This window comes from Coccidioides posadasii, chromosome 4 (genome assembly GCF_018416015.2).
Source record: "Coccidioides posadasii str. Silveira chromosome 4, complete sequence".
Classification (NCBI taxonomy): domain Eukaryota; kingdom Fungi; phylum Ascomycota; class Eurotiomycetes; order Onygenales; family Onygenaceae; genus Coccidioides; species Coccidioides posadasii.
In genome coordinates, this window is record NC_089410.1 from 1,910,227 (window position 1) to 1,927,696 (window position 17,470).

Sequence of the window (17,470 nt, forward strand, 5' to 3'; positions counted from 1 at the left end):
GAGCTAAGTCTAAAGAAGGAATAAATCTGGATTCTGTAATTAATTTTTTATCACAGATTTGAGAGATTTGGAAGCTTTGGATCTTTGTGGCTCTTGCTTGCTGCTGGAGCTCATTGCATAGGGGGTGTTAGGTAATCCAACCAGCACCTCGCTCACATGACCCACATAGATTAGCCGAGATTCCCCTTTAGGTAGCTAGTGAATGACAAGCATATAAGTCCTCCATCAGTTTAGGCAGCAACCATGAAGATGACGTTGCCAAGAAACAACATCATCATTGTGCTAAGGGGTGAGGATATAGCGGCGAGCTTCTTGCGCTAATCCGGAAGCAGAACTGTTAAAGTTTCCCCGTCACTACCTATGCAGCTTGAGATTCCTCGAAACCGTGTTTATCAATCCGCATCACAGTCGCAGAGAATGGCCTTGGAACCAACAAGCCCCTGTTAATTCTAGACCAATTTCCACGGATATAGGCAGAGTGGAACTATGAAGGCGGTGTTGCCTATATAAACTCCGTGAGAAGCGAGTTCTGCAAGGCCGGGTCTAAACGGGCAATCTATCCATCATGGTATGACAGGCGCATAACCCCATGGCGTTTGAACGCCTTTTTCTCTCAATCAAGGTCTCAGTGCTTTCTTTGAATCTATTGCTTCTGGATTGAATCGCCTGCAGGGACGCTGGAGGCGCTTTCTCTGCGGCATTAGAAAACGTTTTCTCGATCCCGCAGGGCCGACAGTATGGAGGCTGTTCACGCAACTAAAGGCGTCAAACCCAAATTATATCCTAAGACCTGTCCAGGCCTATAAGCATCAATAGTGTGTTTCAGCTTTCACCGGAGGATAGTTATAACGGAGAGCCGTTTCCTGGCACGGAATACTTATTGTTGTTTGGTCTTTTTACCTATTTAATGCGTCTCCGACTGGACCCTGCATCTCCGCTACCCTAAATACAGGCTTCTCTCCTCCCCTGTGCACGGCAGAATCTCAACGGGAAATAGCCCAGTTGGCCTTCGGAGGACTAGGTTCCCCGCATAGTAGCCCCGAAAGAGTCCTAGGGCGCTTACAGACATGATCAAACTTAACCTATTCATGCTCAGGCATCTCCACTCGCCGATCTAACAGGACTCTTGTTTGTGGCTCCCGTCCATGAACGGCAAGGTATCCATCGACGCAAGTTTCAAATAAACAACCAAAGCTCTCACAAACACAGGATTATAGAGTAGGGTGGCTGCATGTCCCTGAGAATGATATGTCCGTCGCATGGCAAACGCAAACTTGAAGCGAGGACTCTTGATAAGGGATATAAGCCGTCAACCCTCCCATCTCACACTCCAATATGAGATATTCAAATTTCCAAATCCAAGGAAGAATCAAAGCTGTGCCAATCTTGCTGTCCTTCGTATTCAACATCAAGACAAGATGAAATTTCTCAACGCCTTGCCTCTGCTACTTTCATCCATATCTCCTGCAGCTATTGCCGTCCCGCTTGCCGATAATTTCTCAAAGTCATGCGATATCCTCGGCGTTCAGCAGAACACCCTCACTGCGATTTGTCAAGCGCCTAGGGGTGAGATACGAACATCCCTCGACTTGAACCATTGCTTTGCAAACTCTGATGGACAAATCGTTGCTCGGAATGAGTATGATAGTCACTTTTCCTCCTGCAGTTTACTCGGAGATATGGGTGACTCTTGAGAGAGACTAATCATCGCGATCACTGTTAAATATAGGGGTTACTTCCACAACAGCTGCAATTATTGCGGTGGAACTGGGGAGGGAATTCTTCGGTGCTTTTGCAACAAAAAGGGCAGCGGGCAGGAGGATACGAAAATAGACATGAGTAAATTAAAATCTCATCTTTCTTGGAGCATCCTCTCCCCTTGAATGATGTGGCTGATAGTGTATAGACGCTGTTGTGAAGAACATTGATGGACATCTCACCTGCTATGGCCATCGCGGATCATGAGGGAGAGACAAGTTTTCTCTTTCTTCGCCCTGCTGGAGTATTGGAAGATCTGCTGGACAGACTATATACTTGGTTTAAATCTGGAGTTATGGAAAATAAATGTAGTTCGATGGAGTAGCTTGACGGTAGGCCATAATGGAGCCACTTATTGCGTAATCCCTGTGACGAGACCGGGGTTTGCGGCCTTTTTTTAAAAAGAAAAGGAAAAACGTTCACTGATATCCCAATGAACATAGCCAAGAGATTCGGCGCCGATAGAACCCGTTCTGAAGGATCAACAGACAAACATCCATTTCCTTCATGATATAGAACAGTATGCCAAGACAAAGCTTCTTGTTCAGCACAGGGTCGTGACAAAGGAGCCTTGCAGAAAAGTGACCTACACAGTCTCTCGTCGTGATAGAGTCTCCTTTGATGCGGATGACCTTGAATCGGTCCAAGCTCCCGTCGTCCGTCCAGACCGTTCCGCAACACGCCCCCTTCCGGAGCTTCACAGCGGCTCCTAGGTCTCCTCGGAAGAGACGGATGAGGAAAATAGACGGTAAATAAGCTGGCTTCAGCTGAACCTACTGGGCACGGCAAGTTTCTTTGTCTTGAGTCTTTGCTGCTCCACATCTGCTGCAATGCGTTCGTGGTTCTTTGAACCGTCTCGTCGGATACCCTTTGTTGAATTTAAACTTGCTTCACACCAATAAAATGGGGCCGATATAATTTGCCGCTTTGCCGGCCATATATACTATATTAGTATGTGCATATATACAAATGCCTCTGCTTCGAGAGGGCTTTCCTGGCCTAGTTATCCTGGCACGAAATCGGATTTCTCGCAGCTCGGCAGGTGGCATAGCCTTCCAACAATCGACGCCAACATCCCAACACTAAGAGCCCGCTTGTTATTGGTGCACGCCTTCCACAATCAACTGAAAAGGAAAACGGGATCATACATTGAAATAGCTCTAGATCCATGGATCAAGGAGTTCCCTGTGTGTGCCCTGTTTCGTGTGGGGTTGGTCAGCCTTCGCATCTTGTTTAGGTATTGGTTATCTCATTGCGCTGAAGGAAGAGAAAGAGGCAATCTACCAATTCGCATCCAAATTACACATCCCAACTCCGCCACGAGACACGCTTGAAGTCCCTGTTGCAAGAGATCATGAAAAACAGGAAGATAGGAGTCTTGCGGCCTTCGAGTTCGACAGTACATATATCCAAATGTTGTTAATGGCCCTGCCATAAGCTCAAGGGATCATCATGGCAGAGCCATGCACGATTCATGCCGGACTAAAACGTTTGGCAGCCAGGGTATTCCGCCACGGACTTCTGGGTTACTAGTAAAGTCAGGGTTCAGCACCGACAGTCGATATTGAGCAGCATCTGTGCCTCAATGTCTGCACTCTGTATGTATATGCATGCACACTGCATATATAATATGTAATTGTCGCATTGGCTTTCCGGAGGTCAAGTGGCACGGCCCTCCTCTGACCCCTTCCCATAGATTTTGGGCTTATTGAAGAAAGACAAAGCGCCTTCTCGCGCCGGAATAGGGGCACAGATGTTTCCCCAACACCTAAGACAGCAGAATCATGGGACATAGATCTAACCAATATCTAAGTACAGAAGGGCCATAACTGTCCACGCAGGAGAAAAGATATATAAACCACCGGCACCTCCCCCTGCAAATTCCTCGAATCCGGCCACGAAAGCAGCATCTGCCGTCCATCCATATCCCCGAAGAAAGAGGCCTCTCTCTGGATAATACCTTTTCGAAAGCCTAGTCAAAGATGCAGCTCCTCACAGCCATCCCTCTTCTTGTCGCCGCCCTGGCTACGGCAGTCGATGCCGGCGGCTTCATCAAAACATGTTCGGTCACCGCTGTTGCCGACGCCTTCCTGTTCACGGTGTGCGACAAAGATAGCCACGCCAGCAAGCTAGATCTGAACCTTTGCTACGCGAATGATCACGGAAAAATTGTTCCTCGCAACAAGTATGTCTTCCCCCCCGGGGCACCGGCGGGGGCAAAACAGCCCAAGGCTTCTTGACCTGAGACCCTTCCCTCACCCCAACCTGGATACGTACATACTCGAATGCTAATCCAAAATTAATGAATAGCGGCCACTTCCACAAAACCTGCAGGGACTGTATCGTACAACGCGATGGTTGGATGACGTGCAAGTGTCAAGATGGCCGTGGCGGTGCGCCGGAGTCGAAAATCAACCTGGGTATGCACTGAACATTTTGCTTCCCGCCAGAGTTCCTCTCCTTTTTTTGCTTTTTTAACTCGTTTTATAGATGAACTCATCACCAACTACGATGGCCGTATCGGCTGCTATACACACCTCGGAACCTGAGCGCTACCTAAGAAGAATCAGGGGACGATCCAGTGGTGTTTGTGTTGGGGGGGGGAGGAAGAACACGCTGTTCCTCAGCTTCGGACTTTCATTTTGCAAAAATCTTAGTTCTGGATATACAGTATGTAAACCCACACGAGTACAACTATATTTACTATCAAATCTACAATGTAGATTCTTTAAATGGAAGGGATAAGGCGAATTATCGTGATAGCATTCTTGTCATTCAATCCTTTGTGCAAAAGAGCCAGATCTACGGGTATCCGTGCGACTTGTTCTATAAAGTCAGTATATTCGCATCTCCTATAGTCCCAAGAAAACGGTTGCTCAAGGTAGGGAATAGCAGGAGAAAAAGAAGAAAAAAAAAAAAAAAAAAAAAAAAAAAGGCAGAATACGGAGTGATCCGGTTGCGAAAAGTCTATGTGTATTCTAAACAATATCGAAGGATGGAAAAGGAAGACAGAACGGAAAGACAGGAGGGCAAAGAACAGATGCCATCTTTTGTGTGTATGGAACACCAAAATAACCACCAAAGTTAGAGGATAACAGCGCTAGCTCAAAATATCAAATATTAATGGATGCCCAGATCATGTTGTACAAATAAGAAAATGGGGAGAAAAAACACTTTTGAAAACAGAGTCATTTCAAAAACACAGGGAGAGAAATCAAATCCAAAAAAAAAAAAAAGAAAAAGAAAAAGAAAAAGAAAAAAAGGGGACAAGTGCGCGCTCTTAACACACAGGATCTGGTGGATGGATTTGGCGTCCGACGCTGCGGGGGAAAAAAAAAGGGGTAGGAGGCTTTCGGCGAGAATGCCGAACGATGCGGTCCGATTTCATAGCAAGATACACGAGAAACGAGTCGTTATTGTTTTTGGGCTTATTTTTCTTTTGCTTTTATTTTCACTCTCTGGAGACATCACGACCGAAGAGTCTGGCTTTGACCCAGTCGAGTGCGACGAGGACGCGGTTGCGCGCTAAATCGGATGACGATCCATGTTAGAAATCCACCAAAGAAAAAAAAAAAAAGGAGGACCAAAGCTCATTTCGGGAAAATACGGAAGGATGGGATTTCGCACTCGGCCACGAAGCCGAAATAGCACATGCGAGAAGAAAAGAGAGATAAAAACTTACTGCTAAAGCACATGCTCAGATAGGCGCTGCGCCAGAAAAGATACGTTAGGGTCCCACCGCTAGCGATATTCCCGCTGAGCCAGCTGATATCCGCGACGGCGCGTTCCTTGCCGATGTACGCTAGACTTCCCTGGTGGGAGTACTGGAACGGGCCAATCTGCTTGGTGCGGCGGAGCTGTTTCTGCAGCGCCCGAATCTCATCGAGGAGCTGGTTGCGCTTCTCGTCGTCCTTTGCTTCGTATTGCGCGACGGAGAGTTTCTTCAGGTCTTTCTCGATGGCTTCAGTTTTGGCCATGGTGTTGAAGAGCCTTGCAAGGAATGCGCCCTCCTGGCTAGCTACTTGGGCGGTGGGTGCGTAGTTGGTTATGGCGCAGTCGCCGACGGCCCAGATATTCTCGGTTCCGTTGACGACGAGATATTCGTTAACGGCGAGACCGCGGCGGGAGTTCTTTTGGGCGGGGATTTGGCTCATCAGATCCTTGACGACGGGCCGCACGGCATTACCGGTAGCCCACACAAGGAGCCCGTACGGAATCTTCTCCATTTCCTTTGAACCATCGGGATTGGTGACCTCGGCTTCGATGTACTTATCTGTGACATTCTTCACCATTGTCTTGGTGCGAATAGTGATCGCCTCTTCTTTGAAGGTAGATTCCGTGTAGTCAATAAGCTGCTTGGAGAACATGGGAAGAACCTGAAGTAACAAGTTAGCATCAATGCAATAAAATGGATTGTGAATTTTTTTTTTTTTTTAAGGCCATACGTTTGGCAAAGCCTCGACCAAAGTGACGTGGAAGTTATCCTTGATGTCCGGAATCCACTTCTTCAGATCCTCATTGAAGAAGTCCTGAAGTTCACCGGCGAACTCAACCCCGGTTGGACCGCCTCCAACGACGACCATGTGAAGAAGGCGTTTGACCTCCTCGGGGGTTTGGTCCTTGAAGATAGCGGTCTCGACGCAGTCCATGATTCGTGTGCGAATCTTCTGCGCATCGCCCACCTCTTTCAAGAAGCAAGAGTGCTCCTTGACGCCAGGGATACCTGATGTTCCAGACGAATCAGCGCTCATGCCATGCTAGGGGGAAGACATTACTTTTATGCGCTTGACCTACCGAACGTCGCATTGGCTGCACCGACTCCTACGACCAACATGTCGAACGGGACTTCGGTCTGGGAAGTATCGCCTTTGATCTCCGATTCATCACTGATCTGCACGACCTTCCTCTCATAATCAATCTTTGTGGCCTTGGCCTCGTAGTATTTCACAGTGGCGGACTTGTGCCGGAGGATGTTGCGAACAGGCTCCATGATCGAGCGATGTTCGATCAGACCGGTGGTACACGATGGCAGAAGAGGGGTGAAGAGGAAGAAATTGCGCGGAGAAATGACGACGACATTGTAGTTGGCGGTATCAAGCTTCTTGAGGAGGGAAACTGAGCCCCAGCCGGTGCCTGTATGGTCCAATGCTGTCAGTGATGTGCTCCTCAGTCGAGGAAAAGGGATGTCGTACCCAGAATCACCAGGGTCTTCTTCTCTGGATCTGGAGCAAACTGCTCGGCGGGGTGACGCAGTAGATAGATACTGTGTCCCAATGCGCCCACTCCGCCCACCAGCGATAGCAGGAATAACCGATATGACCATCTGAAGAACCCAGCTCTCTTCTTTGGTTTTGGTGCAGGTGACGGAGAGGCGGCGGTGGCATTGGTCCGACGAGGGGCAGAGTGCTCGATTACTCCGCGGCGAGTCCGTATTACAGGACGTGCCAATTGGGCGAATTGTCTTTGGGAGACGGTCGGTAAAGGTCGGCGAGAAGCAGCGATTGACAGCTGCAATGCTGGCCGGGCCAGCACATTTGAATTGACCATATGTGTTGTGTGTTGTTGTGCTTGTACTGGGGCGTTATCAGCGGTTATCCTGGGTATGACACGATACTATAGCAATAACACGACTGCGCTGAAGGATCCGGGAGTCTTTGCAAATTAGTTACAATAGACAGAAAGGGTAGCGCGATGAGATCAGACTGATGAGGATGTGTCAGACCAGACAAAAAAGAAAAAAATAACTAGGGAAGAAAATTCTCAATTGCGCAGCAAATGTGATAAAAAGAAACAAGGGACAAAGAGCAAAAGATGACTCTTTACGGGATTAAACTCGCGCTATTCTTGGATCACAGGCGAGAACTCTGAAGCCGGCTGAGCCCGTGGATTGGTGTGCAGGGCCGGCCACTAACTCACCGAAACAAGACGGCCGCGGTGCCACTCTTTAGCGCGCTCTTTTCGCCTTCTTGGTTGCGGCGGAGCTGATCTGTGAATCTGGAGGCGAAAAGAGAAAAAGTCTGCGGGCTGACGTGCTCAGGAGTCAGCGTGGTCTATGGAGCAAGGGGCAGAGTGATGTTTGGGAAGTTCTTCTGCTGGAAAAAATAAAAAGACTCGCATCCTTGATGATGGTTAACTAACTAGTCATGAATTGGTGATGGTTCCATCCTGGAATTAACCTTGATTTTTCCTCTGATTCTCCATAAGTCACTCACTACCTTGCTGACAATGCTCGTTCTCCAGCAAAGAAATGACATCAACCAAGATCAAAACAGGTGGCAAATCTCGAAAGTGTCTATCTGTAGGAGATGTTTGAATTCCCCCCGCCAGGACGATCCCAGCCAGGTAGTTAGTTAGACATCCCGAAGTTGTGGTGGCCCATTCAGAGCATTTCAAACAGACAGCAAAAGCTCCTCTTCCTAGAATCACATCTTCGATTCTTGATGGACGAGTTCGCACCGGTGCAGCTCTCGCAGCAATGATTTTTGGTCCCGATCGTCCGTCCGAGTCAAGCTGTCATCTGTTTAAGACTGGTTCGGGGACTTTGACCAGACTACACTTTTTCTTTCTTACATTTTCTTTTCTCCTTTTCTAGATCGTTCAGTGGAAATCGAAGGGGATGGATGATCTAATTAGTTAGACACTCGTTGACCATGTCGAATTCGACTTGCTACGAGTCCTGTTGGACTCTTTAAGCCATCCAACTCGAGCAAAAGCTTGACGAGCAAAACAGCCGTTGAAGAAATCACACATCTAACAAACAGTCCAGCAGCCATTCAAACCCCGAACTCATCCAGCTCTCCTCGGAAATCAAATACACAACTTTCTCCCCGCCCGGTTCCACCCGCAACAAAAAAGAAAAAAGAAAAAAAAAAGAAAAAAAAAGGAAAAAAAGAAGGGGAAAAAAGAAAGAAAAAAAAGGGGGCCCAAGCTTCAACGTCTTTCCAAAAGCCAATTGCAGCCCGAGGAAGAGCCAGTAGACCTTGGGTCCTCTTCCATCGAACTGTTTCCAGGAAGACTTTTTGCAATGTACGAAGTACATACGGGAGTATAGACTCCGTCTTGTCCACAAGCTTCAACAATCTTAGCTTTACCAAATAACATGCTTTTTTTTTTTTCCTTTCTTTTTTCTCTATCCTTCTTGCTACTCCGCACACGTGCATATCACACAACCTTACCTCTTCACAATCCTGGTTCTGGTAATTGGAGCCAACCAGATACCGATGATTTGTTTCTGCACTTCCACCCCCCCTCCCAACAAAAACCCCCACCCCTACACCAGTGTTTTTCCCTATTCCATTATGTATGCATGCATGCATGGAGCATGTCTGGTTATATACATGCATTGTCCTGTGAAGCTGCGAACAATTGGCTGATTGGCACTTATCTCCACGAAAACTCTGGGCCCTGATCATTGGCCACGCCTGGAATGACATACCACTCTTATCAAGACACTGAATCCCAGACCCGGTTGACTTGGCTGGTATCCGTGGCGTACACATGCCTTGAAAACTGCATACTCCCGGGTTTAGGGTGTTGCACCGGTCAAGCCCAGTTTTAAATGCTTCCCCACCATCACCTCTTCCTTCTCCTCCTCCTCCACGATCCAAAAGGATGATCCAGTGATTTGTTGTATGATTATTATGCATTATTGCTTTTTTATCTTCAAGCTAAAAAGTGATGAATATCCTCTCCCACTAGCAATTGCATAATAGCAGCATTGGTACAGTTATTGGCCATAAAAGTTCCCCATAAGAGATGCCAGACATGCATGAATCCAGCGATGCAAAACATGAAAGCCAGCCACCAGGACGCCATACACAGAAAAAGAAAACAAAACGTATCAAAAAACAAGAACAGGGCCACAACTGATAGGAAGTGAAAACTTCAGGAAATGTAAGACATTATCATCAAGCGCCACCTGAACAATAGCAAAACTGCAAGGCGGAAATATATGGGCTTGTAATCCCAGTTGATCAAATAATACCCGAAAAAAAAAAAAAAAAGGCGACCAACTCCATGCCACCAAAGTAGATAAACCCACCTAGACAAAGATTGAAAAAGGAGGATATTAATCGCACAATGGAAACGGAGCCAGGAGCATGCAGACCTTGCCGAAAAGGATATCAATAAGACAAACTCCAACCACCCCCCATAGATAGCAAATAGGGTGACAAGGCAATATAGGATTATGAGCAAGGGAAAGGAAAACAAGCTTTAAACTTTGAAAAATGACTCCGCAAAAAGGGCCGAACAAAAACAAAAACAAAAACAAAGATGACCAATCCCGTCGAACCCCAGACAATGCTCCCGGGAGAGTAGCGAGAAAAAAAAGCACGCCAAGGTATCATTTGGAGGGTATCAACGAAACCGCCCGTCCCCGATCCCAGGCCAAGCATCAGTAAAACAAGCCAAGACGCCTTGCAATTCTTGCTCCGTAAAAAAGTCCATAACTCTCGTAAAAGAAAAAGAGGTAAAGTGTAGAAGTAAGGGGAAGTCAAGTCTAGTACTTCCACTGTGGAGGAATATGTTCTTCGACTCTTTCAACGTATTCATCAAACCACCGACACTCCATGACATCGGCGATCGTCCAGCGCCTCATTGGGTCTAGCTCAAGGCATCCCTGAATCAAAGCCAGCGCATCGTTGCGTTGCTCAAGTTCTTGTTCACCCTTGAAAACAGCGCCCCTATCCCATCGTCCATGCACAATATTCGTTTGCACCTTGGGTTGGAAGGAGTGATCGAAAGGTCGGGAACCGGCCACAAGAGCGAAAACAATAACTCCGAGAGCCCATATGTCAGCGGCCGGCTCAAGTACTCCTTCTTTTGACATGATCAACTCCGGTGCAGCATACTCGAGACTTCCTCCCACACCGCCGGCGATGCTTGTACTCATGTTCGATGGGCCGATATTCTTTGGCGGTGGTCGATCGGCAGCATCACCGTAGGGGGCAGGAGCATTGACGCTGGTGTCTGCCATCATCCATTCAGACATCCCAAAGTCACAGAGGTACAGCTTGCCGAGCGCCTCCTTATCGTTGGGGTCTTTGAAATGGAGAAGACAGTTCTCAAGCTTCACATCCCGATGGACCACGCGAGCGTCCTCATGCAGATATCTAATGGCAGATGCCAGCTGATAGGCGTAATGCTTCGCCTGGTCCATCCTGAGACCTTCGCGGTGGTGCTTTTTGACGAGGTCGAACAAGGTGCCACCGTTTGTCATTCGAGTAAAGCAGAATGTAGCGTAATCTGTTTCATAGACCGCCTCGAGCGGCAAGATATTAGGATGGTTTAGGTATCTCCACACTCGCACTTCGTGGTCGAACTCGGCTTGGAACTGTTCATTTTGTCTTTCAGACTGCCCGACAAGGTTCTTCTTTACAATCTTGACCGCGAGGCGTTCTGTCCGGCCATCGTCATTGACCTTGAAAACCTCCTTGACAGTGCTAAAACCTCCGTATCCGATAGTTTTGCCAAGAACATAATCCGTCCCAACCAACTGTCCCTCATCGTCGGGTTTCGGTGCGGACGCTTCACGGCCAAACATCGACAAAAAAGCACTGGCGGGAGATTTGCCACCGGAGGTTGTGGGTCTTCGAGACCCATGACGAAGTCGTAAGCTGCCGGGTCTACCTGAGTAGCTCCGCGCTTTGCCACCAAGGCCGTATCTCCCAAACCATCCTTCCGCTCCATCCAAGGAATGCGGGTGGGACAAAGGAGAGCAGGGCAATGTCGGGATATAAACATCTCGACGCCCGTCTGGGGGTGTTCGTAGTTCGTCCGTGACCGGCGAAGCGGTGGACAGCGATGTTAGAGACGAAGCACGAGGTAATTCTGTATCGACAGAGAAACTGTCAGAAGCCGATGATCCCAAGGTTTGCTGCGAGAAGCCTCGTGGGAACAACGGACGGGCAGCAGGGTGGTACTCGTGGGAGCTGCCCGCCTGGTTTTCTCCGGATTCGCTACTGTCACCACTGCAAGGTGATTCCACAGCGGCTCGCTCCCTAAGACGTAGGTTCCTCAGGGGTTCATCCAAGGCATGGTGAGTGCCACAGTCAAGGGTGACCTCCGGGTTAAAACTGATAGACGTCCGCCTGTTTCGAGTAAAATCCTCAAGGGACGATGAATGTTCTTCGTAAGGTGAGCCATCATGGTAAGATTCGTGATCGGGATGCTTGTCTCCAGGATAGGGAACAGCAATAGGGGGGGTTGGATGGTGCTCCTCCCAGGATTCGGCCTGTTGGGTAGACATGCTGGGATGTATCATGCCTCCTTCATGCCTGAAGGCGTCTCGGGGGTTGAATGTTCTTCTGCCATCGTAGTCAAAGTTGTTGCCTTCTCGCACCGGGATGGGTGAGTTCGAGTAACGCGTGTCAGTCTTCTTGTCTTCAAATGGAACGATCTCCGTATGGGCCATCCCCCCTTCGAGGTGGACGGGGATGGCAGAAGCGAAGGCAAAAGTAGCGCAGGTACAGGCCAGCGAGCAGTGTGAAGAGAGAGTAGGAAGTTCTGCTTCGGCCAAGCTCTTATGGGGAGATGCTCAGGGAGGGACTGAGGATGACTTAAAAGAGCTTGGGGGTTTCTCTCATGAGCAGAGAGAGGGTCCAAAGATGGAGACTGACTGCGGGGGGGTGTCGCCCAGATTGGATCTTGGTACTCCGCTGTCGATAGAGTTTTGTTATCTCCAGAAAGTCTATTATCGGGGTGATTTAGGTTGTGATGTCACGCAGATATATGAGGTGAAGTTGAGGAGGATTGAAAGAACTTAGGGAGAGGTGAAGGAGGATGAAAGAAGGCAAAAAAAAAAAAGAGAAGAAGAAGAAGAAGAAAAAGAACAGGAGGATGAGAAGAGATGGGATGAGCCCGGAAGACCAAGCAGCCAGAGCAAAGCAAAGCAAGCAAGCAGAAAAGATCCCTGCCGGGCTGCGCTGCCTGCTCGAAGCTCCTTCCCCGTCGCGCAGGTTCGGGAGATTCCGGAACAAAACAACGAGAATGCCTTATCGCTGCGCCGCTAAACCCAATCGGGCGCCATCATCAAATCGGTTAGATAAGGGAATGGTGTCATCCTCAGTCACGTGGATGCCAAGCCCTGCTGTCGATCGGCGCCGGGCACTCCAGGGCTAGCCCTGACCAGTTGCTTGTTCGAGATTAGGCTGCGTTAGCCGCTTGGCGCATACGCTAGGCCGCATCTGGTTTAGAGTGCGCTAGACCTTAATTTTTAGCGCCGCAGACCGTTGCCGCCCAACGCTAAACTCAATCTGGAACCGCCGCTGTCAACCTCCTGAAAGTCTAAATTGTTGTCTGCCCCGTTTTTGTCGTCGCTGCTGCTGCTTGGTGCTAATGCTGCCGGGCTTGAACGACCGCCGCGCCTCTTCGCTCACTTCCAGCTGCCCTCCTCATCCTCGCCCTTTGTCTGCGAACCACGAACGATGGCACGGCCGTCCGATGAGAGCCGATCCGTCGTTCTTTTCTAGTCCACATCGCCTGCTCTCATCGTGGTTGGGCAATTTCCCTTCCCTTCGTTTCCTTTCCTTTCCTTCCTTGCCTGCAAGTGTCCCCGCTCCGGAGCGGACTTCTATCTCCATCCTTTGACTCTGTCTGCTATATGGTCCCTGCACTCGGGCCGAATTCTAAGGTTGCAAGAGCTACACTCCCGCTTCGTTCTCCCGGCCCACACATCAATGTTTATCACGCCTTTCCACCTGCCACTTTATTACCCCCTTAGTCGGTGCCCCGACCACGTCTGTGACGCAATATGACTCGACCCCAGATATCCCGAGCCGGTAAGACCTGACTACTCCGTACCAGATCAGCAGCTTCAGGCCTCACCCGCCGTACTCACCACTCGCTGCCCTCCCTAGAAACGGCTGACCTGCAAGAATCCTTATCTCCATCTCCCCACGGCCGCCACCAAGGCCAGGCGCTGCGAAATGCCGAACGCGATACTCCGGATGAGATTGCCGATCCCCGAAGAGACGTCCACCACCGGATCGACGAAGAGTATAACTACAGCGATCAGGATGACACCGACCACCTGAATGGATTGCACGGTGATCGGATGGGCGGTTATCAACAATACCTCGAAGAGGACGCCGCGGACGACGACATGGACGATCATCTAGACGATGATATGCTGGATAAAATCTCCAGTTCTCCCTCAATCGACGATGGTAGGTGCAGCAGGCTACTTTACTTTCCCCTTCAATAGCACCTCTCCTCCTACTTCATACCCCACAGCCCCAGAGAAAGAGGAGCGCAATACACTCCTACACGCAAATTTCTTTATCACTTTAACACAATGGTGATATTTATCATTTCCGCTTGTTGGTGTGAGAGCATTTGGCTTCACATTGGTTTCCGCTGTCGGGAGAGGCTTCTTCCGCTGCATGGACAATACCAATGAGGCTAGCTTGCTCATTGATTGAGAAAGCCCCTATCACTCCACCATTGGCGTTAGCCTAAATTGCTCACGGTTTTGCCGCTATCGAGCTCCCCTGTTTAGCAGTATATGGACAGTCACCCTGTTGTTACTCCGATCTTCCGGCTTTATAGATGGCTGGTCTCCCAGTCTATGGATTTTTATCTCTGTCAGTGCAAACTACTAACGAAAACTAGAGGATATTGATTTTGAATTTGTTTATGCTCTGCATACATTCTTTGCAACTGTAGAGGGCCAGGCCAACGCCACCAAAGGCGACACAATGGTCCTTCTAGATGACAGCAATAGCTATTGGTGGCTTGTGCGAGTTGTGAAAGATGGTAGCATAGGTAAATTTCACACGCAACATCCCAATTTGTGTCCATGGCTAACTTTGGTTAAGGTTATCTCCCTGCTGAGCATATTGAAACACCAACAGAGCGAGTTGCTCGTTTCAATAAACATAGGAATATTGATGTATGGACATCCCATACCATATTTCTGGGACTTTTACTGACAACAGTAGCTGTCGGCCACTATGCTTAGTGATAATGCAGAAAAGCCCAAGAACTCATTAAAAAAGGCCATACGTCGGCGAAACGCGAAAACTGTGACATTCGCATCCCCGACTTACTTTGAGGCGTCGGACATCGATTATTCTACTGAGGAAGAAGATATTGACGATCAGCTTTTCGACGAAGAAGGGATACGGGAGGAAGAAGGGGAAGGAGAATACGAGTCCGAACTCTCAGATATTCAGGGCATACGAGAAGAATCTTCTATGGGCAATATGAAGGTCGAACCACTACGTCCTAAGCCTCAAGCTGACAGGGATCACTCGCAGTCCCAAGACGAGGAGTCAATAGATCGAACTTCGGAACAGACGCGAGACTCTGAGGAGTCGGCTAATCAGCAAGGTAAGCCTAAAGTCATACAGTAGGACAAAGCTGCGATTCTAACTTCAAGATTAGAAGAATTTAGGCATGGAAGGTCTAGAAACGGAGTATTCAGAAATACAGATTCCTTCTTCAAGGATGACACTGTCGAGACGAAGAAAATATCGCTTACTCCAAATCTTTTGCGTGATGATGCCAATGAAAGCAGTCAAGTGACCGACACGAAAGAGGTAAGTTGGACGTCGCAAGGAGCCGTCTTGGCATTTATACTGATTTTTGGCCGCAGATGAGAGGTCGTGGAAGCTTCGAGGCGCTGATTGGCGACAGAAGCAAAGATGAGAAAAAGCGGAAAGAAAAGAAATCAGGGATGCTCAGTGGCTTGTTCAAGAGAAAGGACAGGAAGAGTAAAGCCTTCGAAGACGATGGGGAGGAGCATGAAAAAGTGTCCGAAGAGTCCGCCCGATCATCGACCGAGCGTAAACTCTCCACGGAGTCATTAAAAGAAGAAACTCCTCCGTCGAAACCGCAGGCAGCGCCTCAGAGACATCCAAGTAAGCTCCAAAAGCAACCACGCGGAGGCTCTCCACAGACGGTCGACTCGACCACACCAAGCAAGAACCATAAATCCTCGGTACGGGCTGTGGCGCCTGACCTCAATGGAGACACCAACCCTGCCATCCACACAAGTCCTTCCGCACCTAGGCATGACCCATCTTTCACCACGACAACCGCTACTTCTGCGTCAGATTCTGTTTCCAACTCTGCAGTGTCATCTCCCCTTTCACCCAGCTTCCAAAATACCCCCGCTCCCTCAGTCGACGTCGTCGATAAGCCTGCAGAGCTTTCTATTCGAGCCGTTGCTCCTCTTAAGGAAGAAAATAACCTGATGTCACCGAAAGAATCACACGAGAGCGGGTCTCGAGGTCCTTCTTTGGATATTCAGGGCGTTAACGATCTCCCGGTATTGTCGACAAAGAGGCTATCCAACGATGATGGTTCTATCTCTACACGTTCCCTATCCCAGCCCTCTTCCGATATCCTTGACATCCACCAAACGAAAACCGATACTACTGCACCAGCGAGTACCGTAGTTTCACCTGTTCACAGCCCTATATGGAATGATGCTGGTCTCCGAGCCTATCTGGAAGACGGCAGTGATATCCGAGATCTAATAATAATCGTTCACGACAAGTCAAATGTCTTGCCAGCAGGGCCAGATCATCCGGTCACGGGAAATCTGTTCAAGGATGAGAGCAGGTCTCTCAACGAGATGTCTAATCGCCTCGATGATATGCTCAACGGGTGGTTAGCTCGAAAATCTACCGTTGCAGTAAAATAAGCCGGCGATACTAGCTGAGATCTGCCTCAAGCCAAGAGATATTATTGCTGAACCGGCTGAGCAATCTTATCGTGTGATAAAGCCAGTGAGCTTTCAGCAATGGGCTGCTGGGCCGTTATTGTTGTGTTTGTGCTGAAAAGTTCGTTGAAGGCACTACCACTAAAAGTTTAGTCATCTCTTGGTCCTTGTCTTTCATGCTCTTCTGCACGGCGGCCATCTTGCTTTACCCAGCAGATCCAATGCAAAAATGATTCGATGAGTCGAACAGTTCTGAGGTGTGATGAAGCTTTGGGGCGTTGCTCAAGCTCTTGCGGCCTATTCCGTGGTTATATTTTTTTATTTTTCCCCCCTTCTTTGCCATGCTTTTGAATACCCTCAGCATTTCTTTGTCGTCTCCATACATTCTTTTGGACCCTCTTCTACTTTCATTCTTGCACCCCCAATTTGGAGTACTTTTTGGTACGTCTGTATGCACATATTTATGTCCTCCTTTCCCTTTTCCCTTCGATATTCTTTTCCTTTGTGACCTATTTTATATTTGGCTTAGTGCCCTTTTTCCCCCTTCCATTCCTCATTTCTCTTTCAAAACTTGATTGCTCCTTGCATCTCACTCCATATCCCATGAATGAACTATGATCTTTTGCTGTCCTCCTTTCCCTTCTACATACCACCCTTCACTTTACTTTGTCCGCTTCTAGTGTTTAATGTTTGGTAACATACATAGGCAACTACCGACACTCATAGGCACATACTTGGCAAACACTATGTATAAAGGATTTTGAGTGTGAGAAGGGTCACTTCTTTTTTTTGAGCATTTTCTAGACATCAATTCCCTTGGGATAGATGTTGATTTGACGCACGAGATCCGCTGTATTCCGGGGAGACTGGGCGTAATGCCTCTTTGAATAAGAAAGGAGACAGATGCGGTGGTAGAAAGCCTAGACCACGAGCATTTATTGCTTCCACTATTATCTCCCATATGTGTAGAGTTGAAAAAAAGCCATTTCAGCGGATCCCCGACGGCACGAGATCGCTCTTCGTGTGGGAAACATAAAGACATTT

General features: G+C 48.5%; 6 protein-coding genes across 6 annotated transcripts; 4 read left to right on the top strand and 2 right to left on the bottom strand.

Moving 5' to 3' along the window:
* Positions 1-858: 858 nt before the first annotated feature.
* On the top strand, positions 859-1,694 carry D8B26_007460 (uncharacterized protein; the record flags this gene model as incomplete). Its single annotated transcript, XM_066125545.1, has 1 exon — positions 859-1,694. The coding sequence occupies exon 1, from the start codon at positions 1,260-1,262 to the stop codon at positions 1,692-1,694; it is 435 nt and encodes a 144-aa protein (XP_065981628.1). The 5' UTR covers positions 859-1,259.
* Positions 1,695-3,502: 1,808 nt separating this feature from the next.
* On the top strand, positions 3,503-4,453 carry D8B26_007461 (uncharacterized protein). The gene is made up of 3 exons (XM_003066992.2): positions 3,503-3,943; positions 4,069-4,178; positions 4,249-4,453. Exons 1-3 carry the CDS (start codon positions 3,741-3,743, stop codon positions 4,305-4,307), a joined length of 372 nt encoding a protein of 123 aa, XP_003067038.1. The 5' UTR covers positions 3,503-3,740; the 3' UTR covers positions 4,308-4,453.
* Positions 4,454-4,560: 107 nt separating this feature from the next.
* On the bottom strand, positions 4,561-7,483 carry NDE1_2 (NADH:ubiquinone oxidoreductase). The gene is made up of 5 exons (XM_003066993.2): positions 6,951-7,483; positions 6,553-6,891; positions 6,204-6,481; positions 5,441-6,134; positions 4,561-5,283 (listed from the first exon to the last, which is right to left on the bottom strand). The coding sequence occupies exons 1-5, from the start codon at positions 7,303-7,305 to the stop codon at positions 5,210-5,212; spliced, it is 1,740 nt and encodes a 579-aa protein (XP_003067039.2). The 5' UTR covers positions 7,306-7,483; the 3' UTR covers positions 4,561-5,209.
* Positions 7,484-10,258: 2,775 nt separating this feature from the next.
* On the bottom strand, positions 10,259-12,172 carry D8B26_007463 (uncharacterized protein; the record flags this gene model as incomplete). Its single annotated transcript, XM_003066994.2, has 1 exon — positions 10,259-12,172. One exon carries the CDS (start codon positions 12,170-12,172, stop codon positions 10,259-10,261), a length of 1,914 nt encoding a protein of 637 aa, XP_003067040.2.
* A 22-nt stretch (positions 12,173-12,194) lies between these two features.
* On the top strand, positions 12,195-12,524 carry D8B26_007464 (uncharacterized protein; the record flags this gene model as incomplete). The annotated part of the gene is made up of 1 exon (XM_066125546.1): positions 12,195-12,524. The coding sequence occupies one exon, from the start codon at positions 12,195-12,197 to the stop codon at positions 12,522-12,524; it is 330 nt and encodes a 109-aa protein (XP_065981629.1).
* A 554-nt stretch (positions 12,525-13,078) lies between these two features.
* On the top strand, positions 13,079-16,466 carry D8B26_007465 (uncharacterized protein). Its single transcript, XM_003066995.2, has 7 exons — positions 13,079-13,538; positions 13,617-13,925; positions 14,371-14,523; positions 14,577-14,650; positions 14,700-15,090; positions 15,145-15,299; positions 15,356-16,466. Exons 1-7 carry the CDS (start codon positions 13,511-13,513, stop codon positions 16,406-16,408), a joined length of 2,163 nt encoding a protein of 720 aa, XP_003067041.2. The 5' UTR covers positions 13,079-13,510; the 3' UTR covers positions 16,409-16,466.
* The last annotated feature ends 1,004 nt before the right edge of the window (positions 16,467-17,470 follow it).

What these genes read in the sequence shown, in the direction of transcription:
- D8B26_007461 (XM_003066992.2), top strand. Translation starts at nt 3,741, where the DNA reads ATGCAGCTCCTCACAGCCATCCCTCTTCTTGTCGCCGCCCTGGCTACG. An exon ending in AAAATTGTTCCTCGCAACAA is followed by an intron (nt 3,944 to 4,068) that starts GTATGTCTTCCC and finishes ATTAATGAATAG; the next exon opens with CGGCCACTTCCACAAAACCT. An exon ending in GGAGTCGAAAATCAACCTGG is followed by an intron (nt 4,179 to 4,248) that starts GTATGCACTGAA and finishes CTCGTTTTATAG; the next exon opens with ATGAACTCATCACCAACTAC.
- NDE1_2 (XM_003066993.2), bottom strand. Translation starts at nt 7,305, where the DNA reads ATGGTCAATTCAAATGTGCTGGCCCGGCCAGCATTGCAGCTGTCAATC. An exon ending in GAAGACCCTGGTGATTCTGG is followed by an intron (nt 6,892 to 6,950) that starts GTACGACATCCC and finishes TGGACCATACAG; the next exon opens with GCACCGGCTGGGGCTCAGTT. An exon ending in TGGTCGAGGCTTTGCCAAAC is followed by an intron (nt 6,135 to 6,203) that starts GTATGGCCTTAA and finishes TTGTTACTTCAG; the next exon opens with GTTCTTCCCATGTTCTCCAA.
- D8B26_007465 (XM_003066995.2), top strand. Translation starts at nt 13,511, where the DNA reads ATGACTCGACCCCAGATATCCCGAGCCG. An exon ending in ACCCCAGATATCCCGAGCCG is followed by an intron (nt 13,539 to 13,616) that starts GTAAGACCTGAC and finishes TGCCCTCCCTAG; the next exon opens with AAACGGCTGACCTGCAAGAA. An exon ending in TTCTCCCTCAATCGACGATG is followed by an intron (nt 13,926 to 14,370) that starts GTAGGTGCAGCA and finishes AACGAAAACTAG; the next exon opens with AGGATATTGATTTTGAATTT.